This window comes from Saccostrea echinata, unplaced genomic scaffold (genome assembly GCF_033153115.1).
Source record: "Saccostrea echinata isolate AGI-Se365-2 ecotype Australia unplaced genomic scaffold, CSIRO_AGI_Sech_v1 ptg000037l, whole genome shotgun sequence".
Lineage (NCBI taxonomy): Eukaryota > Metazoa > Mollusca > Bivalvia > Ostreida > Ostreidae > Saccostrea > Saccostrea echinata.
The window spans coordinates 1,257,970-1,270,274 of NW_026889786.1; the positions used below are offsets into that span (position 1 = coordinate 1,257,970).

A 12,305-nucleotide genomic window follows, 5' to 3' on the forward strand; every position below is an offset into this window, starting at 1 on the left:
TAGTTAAGAATTAGTGAAATTTTAGTGACATCTTTAAATAATCTTCTCAAGAGCCATTGTGTCAGGAAAGTTGAAACTTATGTGAAAGCTTTATTATAAAGTGTAGATTCATTTTTATTCATATCATGTCTGGGGAAGGGTGGGGCTACAAAAGGTGATCAAAGCTTTTATAGAATATTTAAGAACAATTCTTTCAAAATTTTCTTCTCAAGAACTTCTGGATCAGAAAAGATGATACTTATGTGAAAGTACATAGTGTACTTTTAATTTTGTAGATTCTGGCACGAAAAAGATCCCACACTTCTCAATTGCCCTGAGTTCCGAGAATAGGTCTAAATTTTTGGCCCTCCAAGTGGTGATGTCTCCTTATGAGTGAAAAATTTTTGGATCAAATCTTGAGAACAGCTGTAGGCCTGTGATTAGCGATATTTATATGGAAGCATCCTCAGGTAGTGTTGATTCAAGTTCCTTCAAATGATGACCCCGGGCCTTGGTTGGGGCCACAAAGGGCGATCAAAGTTTTACACAGGAATATATAGGAAAATTCTTTTAACTTTTTCTTCTCAACAACAGCAAAGCAATAATTAGTCATATCTATATGGAAACATTGCCATGCATTGTCATGCGACATGTACTGATGGACGACAATATGCTCAGTGAGTGTATGTACACATTGTCGCCGGCGACAATATTAACAGGACGACAAAATGTGCCGTCACAATCACGCTGCATGAATAGCATACAAGATACGTCAATGTGATTTACACACCAATTACATTCACAAATCCACCAAAAGCAAGAGGTCCATGGGCCACATCGCTCATCTGAGCACTTTGGTTCGGAAATAGCAGAAATCAGTTCGGTATTCAAAAGTTTAAATATCAAATTGGGGGGGGGGGGGGGGGTATGATTAGAACAAACTTGAATCTACACCACCTAAAGATGCCTTTGAACTAATATGACTAATAATGGCTTTGTATTCTTACGAAGAAATTTCTTATTGATATATCCTTAAGTTTATAATCCTTTGTTTAACTATGATCCCCTCTTTGGCCCCTCTGTACCCTTGTTGGGTCATGATTTGAACAAATTTGAATCTACATTACCTGAGGATGCTGTTATTTTATTATGAACATTCACGTTTTTGCTGTTCTTGAGAATAAGATTTTTTAAAAATTCCTACGTTAAACTTTGATCGCCCACTGTGGCCCCACCCTACCCCCGGGGGTCATGATTTGAATAAACTTGAATCTACACTACCCGAGGATGCTTCCATATAAATATGACCAATCATGGTTTTGCTGTTCTTGAGAAGAAGAATTTTTAAAGATTTTCCCTATGTTATCCTATTTAAAATTTTGATAGCCCACTGATGCCCCACCCTACCCTCTGGGGTCATGATTTTGACAAACTTAAATCTACACTAGATGAGGATGATTCCACATAAGTTTCATATTATCGGCCGATGTCTTGCTCGTAGACTGACCAATTTTATGCATGACAGTCGGGTTAAGTTTTTTTTTTTGCATCAATGGCTGATTCAATTGAAGCACTCATTGAATCTTACCACCAACCTTCGACCATCGGCATACAGTTTTTAAAGTCGTTCGTCAGTCAGTCAACATTTAGGAATTGGGTTTTCGTACAATCGGCCAAAGATGAAAATCAAACTGCGGCCTAGCGAACGATGATCGGGCGATGGTTGCATGGCCAACTTATAAATAATTTTACTTTTAAAGGTATCGGTTTTCCTAGGAATTAATATGACTACTCAGCGTTGCCCGATACAAGTGTCGGCCGATCATGTTTTTTCAGCCGATGATACGAAAATAATTTGGTCGCCTGACCATTGGCTTAAATGTGACCTAAGCATAACATTTTAATTTTGTTATACTGATGATATATAAGAAATTGTACATGTTTGTAGGATGCAGGTTCCTATGAGAAAATGAATTGAAAAATAAAAACATCGCAGAATAGTTAGCACGTTCGTGTGAGCTGCTTTAAGATGACCTCGAGATGCAAAATTATCTGTAATATGCTTTGTATTCTTTTAAATTAAGCATATATTTGATCACTTCTGTTGCATTTTATTGATTTACTTACATGTTAAGAAAAATGACACCGGACCAGATAGACTTAACATGTACTGACAACGGACTTTTCGCTTATAAATTGCAATTTCTTAAAACATGTTAGCTACAAAAGGCTGTCAGTTGCCCAAAACATTTAATGAAGTTTCTCTTCATATTTTAAAATAAAAGAACCATTTCGACGAATTAATTATAAGAAATATATAATTTTCCAGCTCACGATCATGGCTTCACACATGGGCATGTGATCGCCAACCAAAACTCCTCCAAATGTATTGTGGATACCAAATACATAAATCTTTGTATGGAATACTGAATGTTGTATCTGTTTCCTAAAATTCAAAATTTTTCTTAGAATTTGTCCAAAACGTTAAATTTTAGGCATTACGTATAATTTCTTGTAACTTTTGCATGACACCGGACGGATTTTATCATAACCACACCTGTATGTTCATGACAACGAACCAGTTTTAGTGCTTAACTTTAAAGGTTTCTGACAACGGTACTGTCTAGGAACTTAACGTGTTCCTGGCCGTGTATATGACCATGTTTTACTGTACTAAAAACTGTTTACACTACACATTTTTCATCAATAATTAGGAAAATAATTAAGTTTAAAGGGCAAGCTCATCATAGATCTTAACTTTAGAATAATCTATGGTTGTCCTTCTCTTCAAAAAAGTATTAATTAAATAGCAAAATTCTGTTTCTTTATCTCAAATGGGATCTAAAGGATAGTTTAACAAGTAAAATACAATTATGTTACATAGTACTTTGACCCTGAGTCATTTATAGGACCAAGAGATGCATCTTTATATAAAGTTTGTGCAGATGACTGGTACACAATATGCAATCTGCATATAAGCCTCCTGTTTTTTTTTTTTTTAACCTTTGATTCAACCCAAAGTTGTTTCAATGTCTAGAAAGTGATCATGTTCAGATAATTTCCATGGTCTACTTATTGTATATTCTCTACTATAATAAGACTATAGAGATACAACATTGAAGTATAATGTCAATATTCACCCAAACAATTGTCAAGTGGAGTATTGCTCAAGAATTTGACCTTTCACAGTAGGATTTACTTCTTATACATATCAATACTAATGCCCAAGGCAAGAAAAACTGACATTTCACTGGGCATGATGTTGCTCTGGTCATGATGTAGCAAAAGAAAAATTCAAAATAAGTTCAAAATGGTTTAGCCAAACAGCACAGAAGCCATGTTACTATCTTGGAATTCCAATTACTCCAAAAACCATTACATGTATTTCTGCAGAATTATAAAAATATTTTCATTCAGATTGAGGACTGCATGGGCATGATTTACAATAGCTTCATCAATTAGAAGCCATAATGGGCATTTTAAAAACCAGTAGAAAGTTAAAAACTGTTTCCTTCATATCAACAACCAGAGGAACATTTATGCCAAGTTTGGAAACTAGGTCTGAGGTTGTTCTGGAGATACTGAAAATAACTCAGCCATCTAAAACGATCTTGAAATTCTCATTACAATGCTTTTTCAGAACCAATATTCAAACATTTAGCCGCTAATTGTTTGGTAACTTGGCTTGCACTAATTATGGAGATGGTTAAAAATAGTGCCATCAATTCACATCACATCAATAAGTGACAATTCTTTTTATTGAAGTGAATTGAAGGACAACTATACTAAGACTCCAATTGTCATTGCCATTCCAGAAAGGACAAATCTTGAATCTTGGGGGGTTTTCTCGATACTACAAGTATCACAGAAAAACTTATTGTAAGCTCTTAAATGCTACAGATATATGAAAGTAATAATTCAAGCAATCTTTGTGTTTAGTATTAGTTCTAAATAATGGAAACCTTTCTAATTTATTGTGCCAGCAATAAAGTTCTTAGATGATAGACCACACAATAATTGTAATTATTTGAGGTAGATCAAAGCAATAATTGCTTGAGCAAATTTTCTAATGTGTACATTAAATCTGCTAAAACAACAACCAAAAAAAAAAAAAAATGAACTAGTAGACTAATTGTTCTCGAACAATAAGAGGTCTTTCCACCTTCTTTAAATTTCATATATTTTTCATATTTAACTCTCTATTGTTTTATTTTTATACAAAAGAAACAAGAAATGGCTTGAGAAATGGAAAAAATGAAATTTAAAAAAAAAATTGAATGACCTTGACCTTTGACCTTGAACAATTATTTAAGTTCATAAGTCAAGGGTCAAATTGCACTTGACCCCATGCTTCTACGACTTTTAGTTTTAAAGTTATAAGGTTTAATAGTAAGAGCAAAGACGTTAAAGGGCGATAACTCATATAAGGGGTCATCGGATCCTTTCGCACTGAATAGATTGAAGTTGTGTCTAAAGGCCCTGAGGACATAAGTGAAGATTTCGTGTCTCTGCGGCTTACGGTTTCGGAGTAGTAGCGATAACAAAGTTTTCAGTGAAAGGGGCAATAACTTTTGAAAGGGTAAATCTTAGGGGACAAGTATGAAATCTTTGAAATAATTTTAAGAGGACATATTAAAGATGCAAAGAGATTTAGTATATAATGAAAGACAAAAGAGATATAAAAAGAGCTTAATTTCTCAAATTTTGAATGACCTTGACCTTTGAAAAAATTTCAAGGTCTGAGGTCAAAGAATCTAATGCAGTTGGTTCCATGTCTCTACGACTTATCGTTTTGAAAATTTTTCATTATTTGTAAACTTCAAAAACTTTCAGGGGCAATAACTCATTGAAAGGGTCGACAAATCATTTCGCAATGAATAGATTGAAAAGTCCTCTCAAGTAGTCAAAGACATTGGTGAAGGTTCTGTATCTCTACGATTTACGGTTTCGAAGGAGTAGCGATAACAAGCTATTCTTGCGAAAGGGGCAATAACTTCGTAAGAGGTCATAGGTCAAACACGTTGGGTCGTTTTTCGGAATAACTTTTAATATCCAGTGTCATGAACTATAAAGTTTTTTGATAAGTCTTGCGGTTTCAAAAGTCCTGGAAGAAAAAGAATAATAATAATAATAATAACTAGTAGACTAATTGTTCTCGAACAATTAGAGGTCTTTCCACCTTCTTTGAATTTCATATATTTTTCATATTTTACTCTCTAAAGTTAATTTTTATACAAAAAGAATCTATAAATGGCTTGAAAGATAGAAAAAATGAAAATTTTCAAAATTTTGAAATGACCTTGACCTTTGACCTTGAACAAATATTCAAGGTCAAAGGTCAAGGGTCACATTGCACTTCACCCCATGCTTCTACGACTTTTAGTTTTAAAGTTATAAGGTTTAATAGTAAGCACAAAGACGTTAAAGGGCTATAACTCATATAAGGGGTCATCGGATACTTTCGCACTGAATAGATTGAAGTTGTGTCTAAAGACATTTAAGACATTAGTTAAGGTTTTGTGTCTCTACGGTTTACGGTTTCGGAGGAGTAGCGATAACAAGGTTTTCAGTAAAAGGGGCAATAACTTTTAAAGGGGTAAATCTTAGGGGACAAGTATGAAATCTTTGAAATAGTTTTAAGAGGACATATTAATGATGCAAAGATATTTAGGATTTGTTGAAAGACAAAAGAGATATAAAAAGAGCTTAATTTCTCATATTTTGAATGACCTTGATCTTTGACCTTTGCATATTTTTAAGGTCAAAGGTCTATGAATCTTATGCAGTTGGTTCCATGTCTCTACGACTTATTGTTTTGAAAATTTTTAATTATTTGTAAGTTTCATAAACTTTCAGGGGCAATAACTCATAAAAGGGGTTGACGAATACTTTCGCAATGAAAAGATTGAAGAGTCCCCTCAATTAGTCGAAGACATTGGTGAAGGTTTCGTACCTCTACGGTTTACGGTTTCGAAGGAGTAGCGATAACAGGCTATTCTTGCGAAAGGGGCAATAACTTCGTAAGAGGTCATGGGTCAAACATGGGGGGTCGTTTTTCGGAATAACTTTTAATATCCAATATCATGAACTATAAAGTTTTTCGATAAGTCTTGCGGTTTCAAAAGTCCGGGAAGAAAAAGAAGAAGAAGAATAATAATAATAAACACTAGGAGACTAATTGTTCAGAGAACAATTAGAGGCCTTTCCACCTTTCTAAGTGTTTCCGTGTCATTTGGGTTGAAGAAAAGGAGAGAAATGCAAATAATGCAAAAAAAAAAAAAAAAAAAAAAAAAAAAAAAAATGCTCCTCCAGCTGGGCTCGAACTCAAAACCCTTGGGTTGAAAGGCAGGTGCGCTAACCATTCGGCCACGCATTCCGATAACATACGTAAGTTAATTGTTTAGGGGAAGAAAGAAGTTCCGTAAAAGGAAATAGTTCCTGAACTTGCAAGCAGTATATAAAATAACAAGGGACGGGCTGCGTGAGAAAACGTTAACACTGTTCCCTAATGAAAATGTATTAATGGACTGTAAGCCCGATTCATCGATATTGTGAGCATGCTGAATTTTTTGTAAATAGCTTCGTTGTAAGCTTAAAAGATCGGGTTCGGATTTGAACATTTCTGACTGAATATCCTGAAATAAATATGAAACATTTAAATAAGCATTTCTTTGGGTTAAATTAAATATGTGTAGCCCAAATTAAATTCCCAACATGCATTTCTAGAAGGGAAACACGACAATGAAAGCGAGAATTGTTTTTATTATACCGAAAATCGCTAGTTCTGGAAACTGATTAATTCTAAATAAAAATCAAATAAATTCCAAATGTAAAAGAAAGAGAGAATGCTTGGTGTTAAAATATCGTATCATATCAGGAGAATTAAATGCTACTAACGACATCTGAAGAAATAGCCGATAAAAGGTTTAGATCATTTCTTCGTTCACCTGCACTTAAATTTCAAACACAACAGAACTTGTAGTTTTTGCCGTGAAACTTCATGACTTCTATAAACTTACAAGACTCACCGTAAAACTCTCCAGAAAGTTTCTCTGAGGTCTGTACTACATTTGTACCAAATTTGGTGTCGATCCGAGGTCTGGTTTGAATTCTAGAGTAATATTCTACATTGTTGTTGATTTGATTTTTTTTTTTTTTTTTTTTTTTGAAGAGGGGGGGGGGTGAATTATTTATTTGATGCCTCTTTCAAACTAAGAATTGTAACTACTTCCGCATCCTTAAGCCTAATTGTGACCTTTGAGTCAAAGGTCAAGGTCAAAGGTCAAGGTCATTCAAAAAAAAAAAAAAAACACAAAAAAACCCCCAAGAAATCTTTACTTTCTGTATTTTTACCTGATACTGGAGCCGGATGCATGTCCTAACTTTTCCATTTGACCCAATGTCAAGGTCAAAGGTCAAGGTCAAAGTTCAAGGTCATTTGGCGAATTGCTATATTTCACACATATATAAGGGATTTCTTACGTTTTTAAATGACCTTGACCTTTGACCTTGACCTATATTTCAAGGTCAAAGGTCAAGTATGCCGAGCAGTTGGTCCCATGTCTCTAGGATACACCGTTTTAAACATAAGATCATTAAATGTAAGTAGCGTAAACTTTCAGGGGCAGTAACTCATACAAGGGACCAAAGAATGCTTTCGCAATGATAGAATGAAGAGAGCACTAAATGAGTCAAAGACACTGATGAAGGTTTGGAATCTCTACGGTTTACGGTTTCGGAGGAGTAGCGATAACAAGGTTTTGTTGCAAAAGGGGTGACAACTTTTGAATGGGTCAAGCTCGGGGGACAAGAATGAAATCTTTGAAATAGTTTTAGAAGGACATATTATAGATGCAAAGATAATCAGTATATGTTGAAAGACAAAAGAGATATTAAAAAAGCTAATTTTCTCATGTTTTGAATGACCTTGACCTTTGACCTTCACAAAAATTTCAAGGTCAGAGGTCACAAAATCTAATGCAGTTGGTCCCATGTCTTTACGACTTATCGTTTAGAGAATTTTGTCATTATTCGTAAACATCAAAAACTCTCAGGGGCAGTAATTTATTAAAGGGCTCGACAAATCTTTTCGCAATGAAAAGATTGAAAAGTCCTCTCGAGTAGTCGAAAACATTGGTGAAGGTTCTGTATCTCTACGGTTTATGGTTTCGAAGGAGTAGCGATAACAGGCTATTCTTGCGAAAGGGGCAATAACTTCGTAAGAGGTCATGTGTCAAACTCGGGGGGTCGTTTTTCGAAATAACTTTTAATGTCCAGTTTCATGAACTATAAAGTTTTTCGATAAGTCTTGCGGTTTCAAAAGTCCGGGAAGAAAAAGAAGAAGAAGAATAATAATAATAATAATAAACATAAGCATTTCAAGAGGTCTTTCCACAGAAAGGTGGAAAGACCTAATAAGCATTTCAAGAGGTCTTTCCACAGAAAGGTGGAAAGACCTAATAATAATAAACATAAGCATTTCAAGAGGTCTTTCCACAGAAAGGTGGAAAGACCTAATTACAGAGACCTATGGCATGATATGAACAATACTAGATATGGGATTGAAGAAATAAAAAAAAAGTTGCAAATTCAAGTAGAAGACTTTGCTTATCATGAACATGTTTAACAATTTTTTTTAGAAATCAAGAAGATTTCCTATGACAAATATACATATATATATATTAACCATGAAAGTGGGCAGTATGGTATGATTAGTGCATTACATCCAACATACTGCATTGTTTGGAGTGCAGTTTTATTTCACAAACCAGCAAACAAAACCTTGGTAAATATCATTTGTCAATGGCACCAACTTCAGTCACTTTCTAGCAAAAAGAATATACTGATAAGGTTAACATCCCAATCAGCTAACCACAGCATGTGTAAGATACACGGAGCAATTATAGGTGAAAAAACCTGCCCATTTACTTCCTTGGAATTTTTTTCCATAAATTTCTGGAATAAAGAATGAAAAGCAGTGCAAAGCATAACAGTGAGCTTTCAGCATAATAGCTCAACAGGGGAAAAACAAACTTGTGTGAGATAAGTACCACAAATGATATGGCATGGATTACATGACTCCTAAATCTCCTAAAGACAATAATATTTTCTAAGATCTGACAGTATCATGCATTTTCAGGCGACACCATCTGCATCTCAGTCCATTAGATTACAAATTAACAGCGTTCTGGCAGAGTGCTCTTTTTCATATCTCTATAATAAATAGGGCAAAAAATGTCCCGCAGTATTTTCACTGAGCAAGTGCATTGGAAACTTTGGATAAGAAGAGGGCATGTGTTTTATATTAAGTGAAGATGGTTGGTTATACCTTTAAAGTGATGTCTCGGCATTGTTGTACACTGTCATTGTGAACGCTGATATAGCTCGAAAACGTCTCTCCAAGGAAAATGTTCCTGTACAATTAATGAGAGGTAAGGATCAAAATATTCAACATTTTAATTCATACAGAGAATGGCAAATTAATGAAATTTGTCTTTAATGAAAAAAAAATATGATGAAACAGCTCAATTTTTTTCTTTTCTTCAATTCATAATCAAGTAACCTAAAAAAATAACATTGTTTTAAAAATTATATTTTCAAAATATGCCAAATATCCCAGCTTTTTTTTTTCAATTAACAAATGTCTTGAATAATTATTTTTGACATCTACGTATGTGAGGCAATTTCCTTGCTTATGCCAGAATGTGACTTATTAACAGTTAGAGTCTGGAGGTTAAAAGATCCCAGTACTCGCTAATCTATTTACAACCAACAAATATTTTTTTCCTTTCTCCAAAAAATATTTTTTCTTAAAACCTTTTCATAATGTGCAATTACCTTTTTAAAAGACAGCAACTGATAAAATTTACCCAAAATTTTGTGGCAAAGTTAACAAATCTCCCAGTCCAAAGTATGGAACCCCATCAGGTTGAGCAATGTCTGAGGTCTGGATTGCATGAAGTAGTTCCCCTTGAAGGTCCCTGTTGTCACTAATCAAAGGATGGTATGGCATCAGGGAGGGTTTGGTTAGCCTCATCACTACAATAAAGATGCATAGTATTGAGCCATTCAGAAAGTATCCCAAACTTGTCTACAATCTTGATGTTTTGTACTGCCTGCTTTGACAGAATTTTGTACACAGATAATTTTTGTTACTCAACCTTTGCTTCTATGATTGTTGTTACAAAAAACAGCATGAAGTACATAAAACTATGGTGAGGTATTTCTTTTTTACTATTGCGTTTGTTATAAGTAAGTAAATCATCTTAAATTATGCCTTTGTATATTTGCTAATCTTATACATTTTAATGGTAGAAGAAGTAAAAACATGCCTAACAGTGAGTAAATAAGTTTCAAAAGCTCCATTTTATTACTAATACACACTATGTCCTTCATGGGTCTTAAACATGTGCCCTTGGTCTCATATGACCTTGACTGAAGTTGATACATGTACTATATTTCTAACACATACTTCTGTAAAAACAACTTTTTTGTGGGGTTAAATTTTTGTGGTTTGAGGAAAAAATATTGGTTCATGGGGACTTGATTATTGGTGAGTAGTTGTTCCTATCAACATTTACATTTCATGGTGGACATGAATTTTTGGGTCTCTTCATACCTCGAAATCAACAAAAATTACCCCCACCAAAATTAGTGATTTCACAGTATATTTTCATGGGCTTCAGTATTTGTTACAATCAAACCACTTTAGTCATGACTCATACAAAGAGCAAATCTGCCAAATCAATCTCTTTAAGCTTGCATAATCAATGGCAAAAATGGATATTTTTTACTTTTTTACAGAAAAATTAGATGATATCAGTTTTGGTTAACTCAATCCATGAGTGCAATTTAATAAACACTTCAACAGATACGGCTAGTAAAAAATGGGGAATTTGGGCCAAGTGTAAATATTACGCACGGTTGTTTATGTTTGATGTCATTGGTGCAAGTTGTGGGAGGAAGATTCCCCTTCAGATGTCTGTCGGCAGATTTCAACACAGTGACAGCCAACATATACTGGAGCATACTGCTGCTACTTGTATAAGAACTTGGCTTCTGTGCACAAAATGAGTTAACAGTGTGTTATTTATACAAACATACAGGAGTTCTTTGTAGTTTGTATCCATTGATCAGAAATTAGAAAATTATATCTTCAATCTGCTCTCCATTTATTTTAATATTAAATGGCATATTCAATTTCTAATTTTCAATACAATAGATGAATTTTATATTTTTTAAAAGATTTTTATCCTGATTTTTTATCCTAAAAGTAGGAACACCCTCCTACAGAATCAATTTTATTCTTGCTTTATATACTAGCTGAATTGTTGACCCTATTATTTAAGATTAATGAGCATTCTTAGAGTATCACATATATAAACAAGAGCCATGGACCATAATGCTCACCTGAGCTACTATGGCCTTGCTGTTCTACATCAGATTTTTTTTTTACTATATATTCCTATGTAAAACTTTGATCATCCATTGTTTCCCCATCCCAGCCTGGGGGTCTTGATTTGAACAAACTTGAATCTACACTATGTAATGAAGCTTTCACATGTTTCAAATATTCTGGCTAAGTGGTTCTGAAGAAGAAGATTTTTGAAAGATGCCATTAAATTTTCACTAATTCTTAATTATCTCCCATTGAAAGAGGCAGTGGCCCTTTATTTAAAAATAAACTTGAATCCCCTTTACCCAGAGATGCTTTGTGGCAAGTTTTGTTGACATTGGCCCAATGGATCTGGAGAGGATGAAAATGTGAAAAGTTTAGGATGACAAGACACATTTTGAACAGAAAAGCTGACTTGAGTCTTCGTCTTAGCTGTCAACTAAAAATACTGAGTCCCCCTACCAGTATGGGCCATAATTCCATTCAAATCATTAATGCATAAAATGAAATGTCAACTTCATCTGTATAGTCTCATATTCCAACCAAAGTACAGATATAGTACTGAAAGACGGGGTCATGTTAATAAAGTTCATGATTTAATAAACTTCACCACTGTTGTGGATTTTCATAGAGTATAATACCATTTTTTTTTTTAAAAAACCCACTTAAAACAAAATAGTAGTTTAACTATGATTTTCATTTATACTGGTAATATTGAGAGAAACCTTATAGCACTGTCCGGATATAACATTTACAAATTGATCTGAAATTTGAAGTAAACACATCCTAGTAGTTTGTATACATTTAATTAATGATTTTCAAAAGATAAAAATTTTCAAAAATGCTTCACAAATATCTTTTATTACTATAGAAAACTCTTCAAATTACTTTCTTTTCTTTAATTAAGCAACAACCATGTCTGTTTTTTGAC

The 12,305-nt window shown here is 33.9% G+C and overlaps 1 protein-coding gene across 1 annotated transcript in view; it reads right to left on the minus strand.

Annotated features, from left to right (window-relative positions):
* LOC133200156 (trafficking protein particle complex subunit 13-like) overlaps nucleotides 1–12,305 on the minus strand; it is a 62,997-nt gene that overhangs the window by 15,580 nt on the left and 35,112 nt on the right. The window contains exons 2-3 of the mRNA XM_061335916.1: nucleotides 9,849–10,017; nucleotides 9,308–9,392 (exon numbers count right to left, since the gene is read on the minus strand). Of these exons, the coding sequence (XP_061191900.1) occupies nucleotides 9,308–9,392; nucleotides 9,849–10,017 (254 nt within the window). The remainder of the gene's footprint in view (nucleotides 1–9,307; nucleotides 9,393–9,848; nucleotides 10,018–12,305) is intronic.